Source organism: Syngnathus acus, chromosome 19 (assembly GCF_901709675.1).
Source record: "Syngnathus acus chromosome 19, fSynAcu1.2, whole genome shotgun sequence".
In the NCBI taxonomy this organism is placed as follows: domain Eukaryota; kingdom Metazoa; phylum Chordata; class Actinopteri; order Syngnathiformes; family Syngnathidae; genus Syngnathus; species Syngnathus acus.
This window is the reverse complement of record NC_051103.1, coordinates 4,939,837-4,957,414: the sequence shown is the minus strand read 5'-3', so window position 1 is coordinate 4,957,414 and position 17,578 is coordinate 4,939,837. Positions and strand designations below refer to the sequence as shown.

Here is a 17,578-nt window from a genome sequence, read left to right as displayed (position 1 = left end):
ACAAACTACAGTCCTAACTCATGTCTGAGTTTGTAAATTGTTGTGTTAGCACTTTTAGGTCACCATAGCACTTCTTCACAATGCACGATTGTGTCATCACTTCCCTCGTCAGTGTAAAAGGTCATTTTAGCATTTCTTTACACAGGTGCAAAGTCATTTGAGGCACTTAAGCGAAAATTTATTTCGAAGGAAACGCTGCTGCTGTTGCATTCACATCCATAATTTTATCGAAACACATCGCCAGCTACTGGCCTGGCATGCTTATTACAGAATGTCAGTGTGAACTGTGATCGGATATAGTAACTGTGAATATGCAAAGTAACAACAGTTTTATGACCCTCAGTTCAAGGAAAAGTTGGCACAGTCGATATTATCTTGCACAAAGTTGCGGGCGAACTCTCACTAACGTCACTTAGCCTTGGATGCGTGACACGCCACTAATGTACCTTCACTACGTGCACTCTGAAGGAACCTTTGCCTGCACATGATTGCAATCATGCATGATCGTTTGCACGTGTGAGTGCTTTATCTCCCCTGCCACACGTACGCACACGTAGCGTTTAATGTGGGTAATGTAAACACAGCGGAGTGAATATGCATATGTTTAATTGAATCCCACATGGAGCCTTGGGGCTAATAAAGCAAATTATAGTAAGTAGTAGTGTTTTCACATTTTATGAAGCTACAGTAGTCTCGGTAGCCAACTCTTGGACCATTATGGTAATTATGTTGTCTCTGTTTGGCTAAACGTCGTTTCCAAGCGAGACGTGATGTCGTGCTTGCGTAATTTCTACTCGAGACGTTTGGGGTTTCTTGAGGGGGTTGTGATGTCACAGAAAGTGAAATGTCGGCACTGGTCATGGTTGAGGTATTCGACCACGTGGATAGTTTGTGACCTCATCTCCCACTTCCTCAGTTATGTTTAAAGATGCAACCTAATTGCAAAGTAACTTTATGGCTAGCGCACAATGGGAACGTGCTATCCAAATGCACAATAATAAGCTCCCAATGACAAACACATGGCCTGCTTTGTTATTGTTGGTTTTGAAGGACAAAACCGCCAAAGCACATTACGACTGGAAAGTTTTAACCCCCCAATAGAGTTGTTATACTAACTTGCCGAACTTTTTAATTCATATTATTCCGGCAGTATCTATGACCCTCTCCCCCTCCATTTTTTTAACTGGACCTTCCCGGCACAGTAGCCCAGACAGATATGTCAGTTCCCAGGTGAAGATAGTTTCACCAGGGGTTCTAACTGTCAGACGGTCGAGATGAATGGAGACTCCTAATCTTGACACTCTGACGGAATACGTACACAGGCACACAGGCTAGCTGAGAGTGACAGTAACAGGTTGTGGGCCTGGCAGGGGATTTGGAGATGTGACTCATGGCCAGTTCATTTATTTGCAATGCGTCACACATATTACTGAGGTGTGTTTCTCTTAAAAGAAACACGTGCACAATAAATTGAAATAAACACCCAAAATATAGTTTGGTCGTTCAAAAATAATCAGTGATCAGCAGCTGACAAAATCAACATCAGTTTCATCCTGTGTTTTCTTTCTCTGAAGCTAGCTGGCTTATAAGCTTAGCATTGTATGTTGTGGAACAGTTTCACATTTACCAGATGACATCACAGCATTTGTTTTGCCGCTTTGCAGGCCATCCTTATGAGATTAACATTAGTTATGGTTTATTTTCACGGCTTCTAATTGGTATTTGTTGACGACAGATCATGACAGGAGCGGTGTGGAACTTATCAACACAAATAGACCCAGACTCCCATCACACGCTGACACACACACACACACTGCGGCTTGTGTGTATTTACTCAGCACACACGGAGAGAGGCGTTCTAATTGATGGCGACACACAGATGGCCGGCGGCCTGCGTGACCACAAGAGTAGTGTAGGCTGGCTCCCCGCCGTGCGGCCAGTAAAAAGAGGCGGCGATGCTTCATGGCTCAACAATTCACCGGGTGAACGCAAAGGCCGTCCTCCCATTTGCCTCAGACTTTGGAACCTTTTCCACTTTTTGTGGGAACGCGGCAAAGCCCGAGTTCACAACAATTAAAAAGTAAGCTTTACAAGGGCATGTGGTGCGAAGGCTGAAAGTGACTGAACTGGACAATTCTGAAAAAAATTACAGATGGCCGTTCATTGCGGCACATCAGGCGATTGAGTCATGCGTATTACACCATCCATCCTTGTGCTATTGAGTGCTTTCAAATTTGGCGATACTTGAGGGAAATACGTGATTGTGACACGGGTTTGGGTAAGCAAATTTGGTTCATGCGGCCACAGCTGTTTGCTGTGTGTTGAAAAATAACAGGAAGCATCCACCAGAAGACTTTCCTTTTTCCCCAAGCCAACATCCCACTCATGTTGTTGAATCACAGCCCTGAATTTCCATATCGTGCATGTCATCGATGTGGGAGAGAAAAAAGGGAATGCCGCCAGGTGGATTTGCGCGCGATCGAAACACAGAGGAGAGCATCCGGGTATCAAAAAGCAACTTAAGGGGGGGTGTCCATGAGCACGAAGGAGCTGGAAAGGAGTTGGCTGGACTGCTCCCATGTGGGTGGCTGCTTTCTCGCCGGCAGACAATGTCCCTTTTAAAATGGCCGCGTCTGGAAAGCCCATTAGATGTGCATATAAAATTTCCCTTGTGATTAATACTAGTGGATGCGGCAGGCCAGCTACTCCAACATGTGGCCGAAGGCCTGCAGACTCCGCCTCCGGGGTGTCGCGTTTCCCCCTACCATAAACTGGCCGTGCTTTCCCACCTTGAGGAGGAGGGCTCACTGTCAAGGAGGCCTCACCAGACCTGTGAAAAGGGCCGGCCCCAGCGCCTCAGCCCAGCAGTTGAGCATCCAGCTCTAGCAAGCCAGTCCCAGAAAGCACCCGAGGACCCCGCAGGAGTGCGAGCGACGACGGGGGGGGGTCACAGAGGCGTCGCGTCCTCACGCCGTCAAGAGGGACTTCATTGACTTTTTTCCAAGTGCCACCATGGACCAGCCGGCCAGCAGCTGCATGAGGAGCGCCCACCCCAGCAGCCCCATCTGGGGGTGCATGCGGAACCCTCACTCGGGCGTCCCAGGCGCCAACCTGCAGTCACCCTACCAGCAAGCCCCTTTTTCCCTGCACCAGAAGCCGGAGTTTCTGGCCTACACGGACTTCTCCGGCTCCTGTCTGTTGCCGCATGCCGCTGCCTACCCCCGTGACGACAGGCTCTACCCGGACAGCCAGGGAGGCTACCAAAGGCCCGACTGGCACTTCAACCCATGCGAAACGCGGGGTCGGGCCCTTGAGGCCTGCCCACCCGTGGTCGCCTCCGCCGCAGTGGGGGAGGGCGCGGGGTCCGAGCTGGACAGTGTGGGAGCCGAGCGACTGCCGGGGACCTTGCCTGGGTGCCCCGAGGGGGAATACTCGCCTCAGAGCGTGGCATCGGGCGACTCCGACAAGAAGAGCGGCGGCAAGAGGAAGAGAGATGGCACAGGTGAGGGGACACACTTCTCACTGGAGTGTTAATTTATCATATTAGTTTCTCCGCATGTGTAGAAATTGTAACAATTCTACAATTTATGGAATATTTAATATTGATAGCTAGATTCTATTGTATATCGAGCTAGAAATGCATATGTAGCAAATATATAAAATATCTGTAAATGTATCTAAGATATTGCTATATTCTATTGCTAGCTCGATAGCTAGCTACTGTAGCGAGATAAATAGATAGCATCATTAAACTGTTATTCTTTTAATTACTAATTACTCATGGTAAAGGTCCTAATGTGTAATAATTGTAAAATTTCCAAATGTGCAGATAATAGTAAGTCTATTATTGAGCTGTCTTAATGCACAAAGAGCAATGGTAGTTTTCTCCCCACAATGTCATAAGAACGGCAGCTAATTTATTTTAATTAATTGGCAGCAACGGTTGTAAAATTACCCCTGCATAGGTAATCTGTGAAGTCACGCTTCTGTGCTTGGCTGTCAAATGATCTTAATTGGTCCACAGACAATTTGTGGCTTCCACTCAAACAGTTTGCGTGCCCCTCCGCCGCCCGCTTGCTTTTACAGCAGCTGGCTGTGCGGAATATTTATTGGGGGTGGGGTGTCGGAAGGTCCCACCAGGTGTTCGGTCCCGCAAGGACGCTGCCGGCCGACCCGAACGCCATTAAGCGGCGACACCTAAACTTAAGTGTGACATTTCTGGCGATTTGTTTTGTTTAAGTGCACCATCTGCACTTACACATGTATTAAATGCACATCTGGATTTGCAGAAGTTCACTTTCTGGCTAGAACTCCTGGCAAAGCTAACAGTTGTCAAATTAGCGTTGTTTGAAAGTTAAATACGATGACGTCATTTTGTTGTAGTCCGTAATATTCAATCACTCGTGATTTGTTTACACCTTTAATAGTTACTGCAGACCGAAGAGCTTCTGTTTAATGGTTTAAATGCAGTATTTGTAAAAAGGAAAAGATAAAAACAAATTTAATATATTTTCATGCGCACATAAAGAAACCCCGAAATTTAGAGAGAGAATGATATGATGTTAATAATAATAATAATAATAATAAAAGGGCGACGATTAAAATTTTTAACGGACACAGTTTTTTCAGGGAGCAACATTTCATTAAATGATTCCTTGTTGACAACTTAAGTATTTAGATTTTTGTTTTCATTCAAAACAAAGTTGTCATTGAAATTTTATTTTTGGAGAACTTTTTTAGAGTTTTTTTTTGGGGGGGGAAGGTTTGTTTTTTTATAGATTTTTTGAGAAAATCATTTGAATTTTTTGCCACAAAGTTGCTCTTTTAGAATCGAATCATAACATTGTCACAGGATCACCTTCAAATTGCAAATAATGATAACAATCTTATATTGATGCAACTATTATGTTCTAGATATATTTTTAAAACTGCTATTTCTACTGTGGCTTTTTCTGCCTTAAAGTGACATTGTTAAAATATGCCAACCCCTGTGGAGACGTTTGAGGCATCTCCTGATGGATGTGTTGTCAGGTAGAGTTGAGTTAATGTAGGGGTCTCCGCGGGACTCACACACACAAACACACACACGCTCATCTTTGTTCCTTTGTTGGCAGCTTTAACGATGTTCCGCCGCATTCCTCCACTAAGTCGGTCCCCGTGTGGCTTGCATGACCAAATGGACAAATTAGCCAAATGTCGACCCCGCTGTGTGCGATTCTCGGTGGTCCTAAAATTACCGTGCCCTGCCCGTTAAAGTTTGTTGGTGTCATAAAAATTAAAGGCGCTATTTTTTGCTTTTGTTTTTTAACCCTTCACCGTATTGTCTTGCTTAAAAAAATGTCCCAGCCCAATGAGTTTCTCTTCTGATCCTCTCCCAGACACACCGGAGTCAGGGTGCAAGGCCGACACTAACTGCAAGGCCCGCAAGGAGCGCACGGCCTTCACCAAAGAGCAGCTGAGGGAACTGGAGGCCGAGTTCACCCACCATAACTACCTGACCCGGCTGCGCCGCTACGAGATTGCAGTCAACCTGGACCTCACAGAAAGACAGGTATGAGACCATAAACAATATGTTGGTATGTCTGCATACGTGGGAAAGGAGAGACGCTCATGAAGAGCTGCTGTCAGCCACAGCTCACGCCCAGACACTCACATGCAGACTTGCGGTCATCACATTCAATGCAACAGGCCCCGCCTCTTAAAGGCACTTAAACAAATTGCATCACATCGCCTACAATTACGTACTATGCTAGCAGTTTGTTTTAATGAAATGCAGGAGGACGAAAGCTAAAAAAAATAATTGGCTTATTCGATCTGTTTTTCTCAGTTTGTACTAAAAATTGTTTTTGCACAAATTGATGAAAACTTCATCAGTACAAAATGAAGTTTGACCAGTATTCCTTTTGCAATGCAACTGGAATCGGCGAAAATAAAACCTCTTCTCCCGCTCCTTCCGTCACACGAAGTCATTGCCGTCGTCCAAATTACAATGAGCAGATGTTTTCCTGCCCGGACTCTTGCGGTTCTCTCCGCATGACGTGAGGCTTTAGTGAGGGGGCGCCATCAAACCGGGCCGGCTATATTAAAAAGTCCGGTGTCCCGGCTAATGAGACAGCGGTGCCACGGTGACCGCACGGAACGGCCGTCTGCTTCTCAAAATGGAATTCCCAGACAGCTGGAACGCGACGGCGGCCGTGTTCCATCCTCGACGTTGTTGTGATGTCCTTTCCATCAGTCGTCATGAAGGACAGTGGACGGCATAGAAGGGGGATCAGGATGTTGGAACACATCAGATGAGGATGGATGAGGAAGTGTCCATGTCCAACTTCTACAAACTTGATCCAAAAAAATGAGGGAAAAAAATAAAAAGGATGATCAAGTTCTAGTTTTCCATAGAAAAAAGGACAGCGAGTTGCCTTCTTGTTTTGATTTGGCATATTTCACTTTAAACGCTATTTTTAGATGCTCGTTTTTTTCATCATTAAAAATAAAAAAGCAAGTATGAGTCGAAGCAAGAAGCGCTTGAGTGTCACCATCCACTCATTTGTTGTGATCCATTATGAAGAACTTCCTGCCGTTCGCTGCTATTCTCGGTGTCAAAGTATTTCCTATTGACCAGTAAGGAAGATGAGTGAACCGACATCCTGTGTCGGTAAACGAGATGATATGTTGAAATACAGTCTGGGCACGAGCTGACTGAAAGGCTTTTTGAAAAAAAAGGTTGAAACTGAGCAAAATTCTGATTCTATCATAATACGGTGATACAAAAAAAAAAAAAATTACTAATAATATATCTTGTATCTTTTCTCCAGGTGAAAGTTTGGTTCCAAAACCGGCGGATGAAGTGGAAGCGGGTGAAAGGCGGACAGTCGTCGTCACCCAACGACCTGGAGAACGACGACATGGACTCGGCCGCCTCACCCAGCTCTGACTGAGAGGCGGCAGAAAGAAAAAAAGGGAAGGCACCAAGACGGAACGCTGGTCAAGTCTGACCTCGCTACGAAGGAATCCAACAATTCCAAAGACTATTTTTAATTTGTGTTCCCAGGAAGAGAAGTATGTGTGCTTTTCCAATGTACATAGTTGATTGATGTCCACCATGATCTCAGTTTTGTTTGTGAGCCATCCATCTTGAATATTGTGAGAAGCCTCCTGGATGGGCAAGACTGGATGTCATCGCCATTTTTGTCACGTGACTGCAACAATCTGCAGAGACTCAATAAAAAAAAGTGCATTTTTTTCCAATTTTTTTAATACTGTTTGAATGTTAGCGATAAAAACAGATGTTGACTGTTTTTTTTTGCGCAAATAGAATAAATCCTCTGCAATAAAACAAAATACCCTCAGCATTTATTTGGTGCTGCACAAACAGAAGCAAAATGAGTTTCATGAAATTATTTTTTATTAGCTTACACTGTCCTTATTTTTTCCCGTAAGAGAATAATACATAAGATTTCAGTTGCACACCATCCATTGTCCGTGTCAGATAGTTGATCTGTATCTCCTGGACATCCCAGGTCGGGTACAACAGCCAAGTCTTCCTGTGTGGGGGTCACGTGAGCTCATCCTGCCTAATGAGGACCATGGCTGGCCATCCAACACAAGCCGTCGCATAAATCCCTGCCCATGGTGGTGTAATTATCATTAGTGATGTCACGCAATCCTCTCAGAATGAGTGCTCATCAAGTCGCCGTCATCCTGTAATGCGTCTTAATCCCAGGAAATGTTTTCACGCTGCAACAAGCATTACTCACACCTGACAGTGCACCCTATAGTCAGCAATAGTGTCCTCCAATGACATCATTCTTTCTTGTTTAAAGTTAGATTTATTATAAAAGGTATTCATTTATATATGTATGTGTGTCTGTCAATACGATATGGCATAGTGGGGACTTGTAGCCTGACCTTGAGGGTGTTGCTACTTCCTGTCCTAAAAGGTACCTCTGAGGCTGTTACGTCATCGTTTAGAAAGAATACTTGGATGGAGAAATAAAATAAAATGGTGCGTATGCGTCTGATAGCATCATTCCGGGCAGCGTCTGACTCCCAAAACTGAAGCCGCCGCACACTCTTTAGTACGGAAGCATCTGGATGAGGCCAATTTGATCTCAACCTGAGTGAAACTAGACAAGCCCACGCACAGGGGAGGGGGGAGTGCGAGGTGGGTCGGCACCAGAGGGAGATTTAAAAAAGAATCTTTCTGCCTGACCACTTGCGTATGATGGAAAAGGGAAATAATAGGTGGGTATGGGCGAGAGGACGGCTTCTCAAGTACAGGATGTTGTTGTAGCAGGTAGCCAGTCATCCAATTTCCTGCTTCCCAAAGAAAACAAGCTTTTGAACGGCGCGATCGTACAATAGTGGGCCTATGCTCGCCCCGCGGACCACCAAACAAAGCCTTTGGAGGTTACTGCCCTTTGGCTCCGTCTGCAGGGACCGTGTTGGCGGGAGGGGGATGAATACACGCACACAGCAGAGGTCAAGTGTTACTGTACGCCTGACCGGTGCAAGCCCCCCCCCCCTTTGCAGCTGCTGGGGGTAGATCCTGTGCCCACCCCCACATCTGAACCTCTTTCAGACTCTATTATTGTATTAGGGCTAATAGTAGTCCAAATAAACCGTGTCCAATTGTAATCATAGTATTAATATCAGCAGTGTAAACTAATGAGGCTGGAATGTTGTTCTTGCGCTGTGGAGGCTCCTCTTATAGGCGTAGCGCGGTCAAATTAATGGATTAGTTGAGTTTGGCGGTTTGTGTGATTGCTGCATGTTGAGGTAGGCATAACATTGGTTTCCTCTTCCATTTAGCTGCGGGAGAGACTAAATATTATCTCATAGCTTCGTTTTTTTTTTTTTTTTTACTGATTTGTAATGACCTCATTTGAATGAAAATGAGGCCGTGTGATCATCTTTATTTAACCCGCCTGCTAAATTGTGGCTCAAAATTGACCTATGGTGAAGTCATTGGTGTAATCAAGTGTGAATATTGATTGAAATTGTGAATAATGGAGTTAATAATAAGGTGTGATTGGTTTAATGATTCCCCCAAACTAAAAATATTGCTTGTAATGGTGAATAATGAGGTAATAATAAGGTCTAAGTCGTTTTTATTAGACTTCACCATTCCTTGATACTTAATAACGTACTCATCCTCTCACATCACCTTAATTGCTTTTGAATAGACGGCTGAAAATGTCGCGTTTGTGGCGGCAAACGTATGTTGCAGTTGTGAGAGCAGCTGTGCACTTTCCATTTAAAAAAAAAAAAATGTTTCCAGTGATGAATGATTCATGCCGAGCAAGTCGCTTTCATGACAAGGCGTCAAAGGCCGCTGCAAAGTTGAAAAGACTGAAAATTACTGGAACAAATTATGAATATTTCACAACATGTACTTCAGATTTGATTTGTTGGCAGCAACAATCTCGTCATGCTACTTCAGATTTTGTTTGTGGTCAAAAACTTTTCAAACCGGTCCTAACTCGTTCATTCAAATATCCCAAAATAGCCAAAAGTGGCTACGGACTCAAAACCAAATCATTTTCTTACATTTAAAGGCTATAAAAGTAGTTAGTGAAGACCCCTGTTTAAAATTTATACCCTCCGTTTCTCATTGATTTGTACTATGTACGCTTTCATCCTCTCACACATGTTAGACAGAACCCAGCCGAGTGCAGGCGTGACGGGGGTTGCTGGGGGGCAGTTAGTGTATGGCGTGTCGGCCGCACATCCTCCCAAGATGGCCGTTGAGTCCAAGGGAAGCATATCAGGAGCATGTGTTTGCGTGTGTCTGCATGCCATTGAGCTTCTTTTGTGCCTCATGTGTTTCTGAGTACCTGCGGGCAAAAAATCCAACCTGATGAGTGGACCCTCGCACATAATGCAGAAGGATCCCGCCATCACCCCCCAACTCCATCGTCTCATGTGATTGGCGAGTCCCTCAGGAGGAATAAATACTACACTTTCCGCAGCGCAATCCGTCAAAGCTTAGAAGCCGAAACCTTAAATTATCAGACTTCCTGCCAAATACTGCTTTTTGGACGTCGCGTCCCGCCCACTCCGGCGTTTGCTGATGCTGACCCGACACCCCCGGAAGTTCGACCGACGGTTCTACTCTGCGAAGCATCACGCGACCGACCGCTCCATCACCGCGTGAAAACACTGAAGGCCTTGTTCGACAGGAAGCTCACACTCTGGCTACTGCTCAGTGTCCGACTACGAAATATTCCCAAATGTCATTGTAATTTTTTGTTACTTTTTGGACAACGTATAAGTTCCAGTGTCCCATCCCTGGTCTCGCTGCTTCTTAAGTAGAAGTTTGGAATGTGCCCAAAATGGGCTCCAAACCAACATGGCCAACTTTCCGTTCCATTTCAAGCTTGGGTCCTTGAGACTTTTTACAATGACAGATGTCTCCCGCACTGCTGGAGACTTGAGGAGCCCTGAGTATTTATTTTTTATTTTTTTTACGCAGTCAGCTTCCAGTCAAGAGGCCGTGTTAGTCTTTAGTTGTCCCAGGCTCTCTCCGGCAGCCGTGACACTTTTATGATGGCAATCCCCAGTAGTCCCAGTGCACTCTGGGAGCTGACGGGTGATGGATGAGTCCTCTGCTACCCCATGGCACCCCCCACCACCACCATCACCACCAGTACTGCCAGTAAAGGTCGTCCTGTTTAGATAAGAAAGTTGAAGAGGTCAGGCTTGGATTCTTTACCGTCCGCTCTTCTGAATTGTCTTTTTGGGCACCTTTGCCGATTATATTGTAACACCAGACAGAATAAAAGGATTGTCACTATAGTTGGTGTACAAGATGAAATTTCCATAAATTGCTTTTATTAAAATTGGATATATTGAATGTGAGTTATTAGTGTCCCACCCCTTTTTTGCTTCATAGTCTCGGCATGCAGGTGGACCGTTTCACGTGCTGTTCAACAACAGCACAGTCAAGAACCCAATACCTGATTTTCCCTGACGTATTGTTCACGTATGATGTCACCAGTCGGAGTTAATCACCAATTAACCTTTTACGTTAGCATGAAAGGCAGTTTAACGCGTTTCAGGGCCGCTCACGGTTGCTGAGCATCAGCCGCACGTTTAACGCCCCCCCCTTGTAATAAATTCCAGGGATTTGGGTTTCCACAGAAACTTTCGGACCATGAGAAGGCAGCTCTTCCAGTACAGGTGTTGTCATTAAAAAAAAAAAAAAAAAAAAAGAGGAGGACCCAAGGCCGCATGAGGTCATGCTGTCAAAAAAAAGCTGCAAGTAGGTTTACATTTTTTGTTTGAGGTGAAAATGTGCTGCCGGGCTTCAGAGCACAGTAAACACACTTTAGTCATGGGAACAGTGAGGCAAAGCTTTTATAATGTCCTCAGCCATATTTTTATGTCTGCATGTGGACTCACGCCAGCTTCTTCCATTGGGATTCTAACCACGTTTATAAATAATTGGCAGCGCTGAGAAGTTAGGTCAATTTTCCAGGTATCTGTACTCCCTTTTTTTTTCGGACTATTTACTTTTACTCCTTGCATTTGAAAACTCATATCTGTACTTTCTACAACTTACTTTATCAAAATGTGCTTGGAATGCTAACACTTGTTTGGAAGGATTTTGTAAAGTTGTTGTGTAAAACCTAAAGGACTGCACGTCAAAGTGTTTAGTAAATTAACAACTTAAATAAATTAGCTTTCATATAAATTCATGGTTCATTTGTCTTTATTTGTGCGTAAGCCGAACCTAAAAGAAAAATATTTTTGTATTGTCAATGTGATTTAATTTATTGTTTGTTTGTTTGTTAAAAAGAAACACATGGGGAGAAAAAATAATATTAAGTTGCAATTGCAGTATAAAAAAGATCCCACTTTTTATCAATTATTTAAAAGAATTCAGTCTGTACTTTTTCACTCTTATTTGGTAAAGGAGTTAAATCAGTACTTCAACTATTACCCTCCACTTTTTTACATAACTCACGTCTGTTTAAGAACAAAGTGTGAGTACTTTTGCCACCTCTGGTAATTGGCTGTATTGGGGAATAATACCTCACCGGCGTTGCAGCTGACTTCAATAAACGGACATGCAGTCACCCACTTGAAAGGGCGCAGACGCTCGCTTTCTTTTTTTTTTATAATGGCGTGCAAGCCAATAGGGCGCACCAGCTCTCGGCCTGGCTTCCATCCAAAGCAGCCTCAGGAGAACCAGGCGGCTGTGTCCCACCCACCTCCAGCCCCGCATACGTCTGCCCGTCCACCAGCCGGGGCCCCGCGAGGCCTTTGCAAAGCCTCTCGCGTGACTTTCGAGTGTGTGCGGGAGCCTGGCGTTTGTTATTTTTCCCCGCACTCACACTGTCTTTCATCAGAACGTCGTCCTGCAGCCCACAGACTCTCTCTCGCTCTTACTCGGTATACGGTTTCATGGTCTCGGGCCCCCGTCGGCTGCAGCACGTGGGCGGATGATTTCTACCACATGGGAGCCCCGCGAGCCCACGCACTCGCTGGAACAATAGCCGAGCTGTCAGTATCGGCCTCAAGCCGGAGGAGGACGACGAGACGGGCGGGAATGAGGTCAGCATCCTTCACACCCGCAAAGAGTAAAAACACATTACGTCGCTTCCATGCGTGGCGGCGTACACATGAACCCTCAAATCTCATCTGTTGCAGTACAGCCAAAAGCCTTAAGTACCAATGGCTAATATTGCCAACCTCCATCGGTACCCAATAAATTGAGACTGCTCGATAATGGAGATGCTGGTTAATTTTTTTTTAAATCACGTGATGTGGATTTAACCAATGACAAAGCAGAGCGGGCAGTCAAAGACTCTCCAGACTTTCTTTTTTACCCCTTTGGCATAACTAAGAATAGCAGCATCAAATTTTCACTGAAGTCCTCTTTTCAACATCTTTATGAAGCCGGAAGCGTTTTTTTCTCTGACGACCCAAATCCTAGTTAAAACCCCAAGGATTAAGCCCTCAGAGCGCAGCCGTCAGCCAGCTGCAGGGCCGTTGGAATCGCACTCCGACTTCCTGTGACACCTCAGCCTCCCCGACAAGTGAGACACAGCGTTCCAGACACGTGTGCGCTCTGCGGATACTTTGCGTGTTAGCGAATTGGCGGGTGAGCCTCCCCCATCTTGGATGCGGTTTTATTCCGCCGTGACATTGTTTGTCAGGTCGGATGTGGATTCTGCCGGGGTTGAGGAACGCCAAGTTTTTGTTGGACAAAGGGCAAGACGATAGCCCTCCACCGTCTACCCTTGGTGTCTGTTTCTGTACAGACATTTGGCTCACGTCCTCTTAATTGTCTGGAAGCAAATTGAGGAAAATAGCAACAGGCAATGGGATGGGAAATGGGAAGTCGGGAGGGGGAGGGGGGAAAGGTGAGTGAAGGTAGTCTGGGTGAGGAACAAGGAGCAGGAAAGCTGGCCGGAGAGCGTGGAAGGTAATTCCAATGTAGGGGGTTCACAATGGGTCAAAGCGTAACAATATGCGTCTAAGGCCATTGTATGATGCTGCTAACATCCACGCCCAATGATTGCACTGGGAAAAAAGTCCTCACACACTCCCAGAGAGAGCGAGAGTTCATTTTTGTTCCCTCTCTTGTTTCTTTTAGCATGCAATAGACACGTTACAATTATATCATCTGATGGTAGCCTGAACGACCCGACAGTTTGTTATGCCAGTCAGCAGGAGTTAGCTCCAACCAAAACAAGCGCGGGATCACATTGGTGTTTGTTTCACTGTTTTCCCTGGACATGGTTTTTACCCCACTGCCCCCGAGCGATAGCAACACGAGCCATTAGCACCAACCATCTGTGAACGTGGATTCACGTTGACCCACCGCGCCGAAAACAGCGCCGTGCTCCGTCCGGAGGGAAGCAAAGACAACATGGCCGCGGAGGAAGCGTGCTGTCGGCAGTTCCTGGAGGCCCGTTTAACGTCGAGTCACGTCAGCCGTGAATAACACCATCAAACATAACATCCTCCATTTTTCATCGTAAAGCAGTCAACCGCTCCATCCTCTCTGCACTTTCTTCCTCTCTAAGCTCTCACAACATGCATTTTTGTACTAAATGTTGTAGTACAGTACTCCCTAAATTATTTGCAATTTTTTTTATGAGCGCTGAATTAACCCCGCATCAAAAGGAAACAGGCCCAGCGGCGGGCACCAGCTGATGGGACTCCAAAAGGCCATATCGGGTTCCACGGTGCCGTCCCCGCAGAGGGCAGAACTTTCACCAAGGCTGTCGGCACCTCAGGGTGACTCGCACCCCCAACCACGAACACCCCCCCCCTCAATCTCTGCGTACTGTCATCATCACCAATGTTCATAAGCTCGCACTCTGCACAGTGCGGCTCCCCCGCTCCATCATCCCCGGCCGCTCTGTTCACACTAACACCGAGAACGGGAACACCGATCGCATTCCGTGCTGACTTTGGTCTGAACGGGAAGTCTCAGCTAGTCAACTAATTCCTGCCAGGCTATCATCTTACAACCCCAGTCTCTTAGTTATTACAACACGCCTGTTCAGCCCGACGTGGTCTGCTTTGGACCACCCCCCCTTGCCCCCTCCAATCAAAGAGAGCTTCCGCCGCAGGTGTCTGGACCTGGCTGGTCCTCCTGCTGTCAGTCCTGCTCTCCTTTGACGAGCGCTGAAACTTTGGCGGCCTCCCACGCTCCCGCTCCGGCGTCCAGCCCGAACAGATTGTTCTCATTTGGACCGGTTCGGGTCGAGGGCTACATATACTCACACCCGCACATGCACACATGAATTTTACAAGTGTGAGCAGCTGGTTTGGGCCGCAAACCTCAGTGGGGAGTTGAGATGCTTCGATATACCAAAACCAATGCCGTATAGGCCTCAACCTCAACTTCAGTGTTAACAGGGCATCCAAAGCAAGACCCAAATCAGTACTTGGACCAGAATGTAAACATTGAAAGGTTCTACTCAAAACATTCATCAGCCACCTGAGCCCGGAACCTTAATCAAGACCCAGGATGACATCTTAAGCCTAAAACTAGACACAGAGTATACCAAAACTAAGACCTCACCCTTATGTGTGGAAAGTGGAGACAACATGAAGGCTTTTGTAGTAATTAAAGGTAGAAAGGAACGAAGCAACCTTTTGATAAAAGCAAAAACTAATTCCACTGTGACATGAAGATCAGAAAGGAGGACTTGCACGGTAGCTGCAACACCAGCACCACTACCTCGTCTTCCACCACCTCCTCCTGGCCTCGCTTGGGAGACCATGTTGTTTGTCTTGCATAAATGGTTTCAGAGCGTGACAAAATCACAGTCTCCAGTTCCATATTTGCCTCAGACTAATCCCTGCCGTGCTTTATCTTGGACGAGACACGGGCAAAAGGAAAAGCGTGACAGTGGTGTTGTTGGGGGGGGGTTGTTATAGTACGGTTGGAGGGGGTGGACGTCTCGTCTGGACACACTCTGAAAAACACTTTTTTGAAGAAACCCGATCAGCAGCGAAAACAAGAATGAAGTCAGATCTTTATTGAAGGTGGCCAGCAGGATGTGAGATCTCCAGAGGAGAGAAGACGAGGAGGTCGAAGGGTGGAACCCAAGACCCCCACCATCCCCCCCTCACCGCCCTCCTTCCCCCATCCCAAACTGTTTTCTGAACGCTTGCCAGGAAAGTTTAATGGCTGTGGAATTTTGACAGGAAAAAGCAGCACTGGAAGTTTGACAGGAAGTGGGAATTTGTGTCTCACCAAGGCAAGAACGCGCAGGAGAGGAAGAGCGTCAGTGCGCGTTTCCAACGGCGTCCCCCGGGAGAGATGGAGGGGGGGGGTGCTTCGGGTTTTTGCGGGAGGCTGCAGACTGACAGGACGTGATCATCTGGCCTCAAACATACATGAACGCCCGTGAAACAATGCGCATACGCAAAGAGCACACACATCATTTACATCGCATACGGCGCTGAAACAAGATCTTGAGTTCGACGCACACTCATGTGGAAGCTCGCAGCAGCTGCTTCTGACTCACGGCTCCCACCGCAGCAGAACCTCCGCTCTACTCTACTTCAACATACACCAAACCTCAACCTACTATGAGGAAAATATCAGCGTCAATCATCTCCAGCGACGGTGGCGGCGCGGCGCTCTCACAGCCTCTCACCATGTCACCACTTAATGTCGGCACATGTGCTCCACTCCCCATCCTTCAACCCACACCTCCCCGCCGCCCGGCCTCCAGAGACAGATGCCGAGACATGGGGACAGACGGGCCCGGCGACCCCCCACCCACACCGACCGTCCAGACGATTGCAGCGGTCTCAGAACTCAGCATCAGAGTGGGCGCTATCTTAAAAAAGTGTTAAAGTTGGGTTTCCCATATCTGTAAAGAAATACAAGTCTTTATTGAGTGTGATGCTGCTCACTTTGAAAGCAATTACACAAAACAGCCTCACCAAATGGTCCCAAAGGTCGGCGCGGCACTAAAATGTTGCCGTCGGAGGCATGTGTAACATTTGACACGGCAGACGCAAACTTTTGGCACTGTTGTACAAACGGTGAGCTCAGCTGGACGTTGAAGGAGACTCGAGGCTACTCAGCACAAATTTGTTGTACACAATGGGACATTTTGAACACAATCAATGTGAAACTTGAAATGGTCATGCAGGCATGAAATGAAGTCAATGAAGTAATATGTAGTAAAATCAAAAAATATGTCAATACAATGGATTATAAAAGTCGACACACCCTTTTGTGCACTCATGTTTTACATTTGTGTTCTACAAAGGTTTTTAATATTAATATTTATCATCAACTAAAAAGTGTAAAATAAAAAATGATATTGTTGATGTTTCAAAATTGGAAAAGTCAAAGCCGTATTTCAGCAATGAGAGAGATTATGCACAAATTGCTTGTGTTTCCTAATGGCGAGTCCAAGTCTGACTATCAGATCCTTATAATAAAAAGATCGTATAAAAATGTCTTTCCTCATTTGTTTTTATGCTGTGTGATCGTTTCCATGATTTTACTTTTATTTTGTGGCTGTTGGGATTGAATTTAAAGTGTATAAAAGTATGTGTTTTATAATGAATGTTGGGGATCATCGTATCCACATATCTCATTTGCGTCCTTCACTTTGAATCAGGAAGCATAAATTTGAAAAATATTTTATACCTTTGCGTGCATGCCTCCTCCTGCCAGTTGGCCTGCAGTGTATACAGGTGTGTAATCCAGTTTGGAATGTCAGAGACACTTGGGCCAAACTTTTGAATTTCTTATTCGTTTTCCTTGTGCTCCTATTTTTTTTTTTATCGTCATGGCGCATCACACGGCAAATCTCAGCACAGGATCAGTTGCTACCTGTCGCCAGGTTCGGGGGCACGAGGGCGGGGGAGGGTCTCGGCGGGCCCGGGACGGCGTCCACGGTAGCGGAGGGTCCTGTTTACTCAGCTGCGCAACTCCAGAGAGAAGAGAGGATGTGTTTGGGGCATCATTAATCACGGCCGCTGCGGAAGAGATAAACAGGCCCGACCCAGCAGGGATGCTGCGGCTACCACCGTTAAGATGGGGTGTAGCGGGGAGGTCACGCACGGGATGGGGGAGGTAGGGGAGTGGGAG

General features: G+C 46.1%; 1 protein-coding gene across 1 annotated transcript; it reads left to right on the top strand.

The window, feature by feature from the left end:
- On the top strand, positions 1–8,011 carry meox1 (mesenchyme homeobox 1). Its single transcript, XM_037277692.1, has 3 exons — positions 1–3,502; positions 5,379–5,551; positions 6,813–8,011. Exons 1-3 carry the CDS (start codon positions 3,013–3,015, stop codon positions 6,933–6,935), a joined length of 786 nt encoding a protein of 261 aa, XP_037133587.1. The 5' UTR covers positions 1–3,012; the 3' UTR covers positions 6,936–8,011.
- The last annotated feature ends 9,567 nt before the right edge of the window (positions 8,012–17,578 follow it).

What these genes read in the sequence shown, in the direction of transcription:
- meox1 (XM_037277692.1), top strand. Translation starts at nt 3,013, where the DNA reads ATGGACCAGCCGGCCAGCAGCTGCATGAGGAGCGCCCACCCCAGCAGC. An exon ending in GAGGAAGAGAGATGGCACAG is followed by an intron (nt 3,503 to 5,378) that starts GTGAGGGGACAC and finishes ATCCTCTCCCAG; the next exon opens with ACACACCGGAGTCAGGGTGC. An exon ending in TGGACCTCACAGAAAGACAG is followed by an intron (nt 5,552 to 6,812) that starts GTATGAGACCAT and finishes TCTTTTCTCCAG; the next exon opens with GTGAAAGTTTGGTTCCAAAA.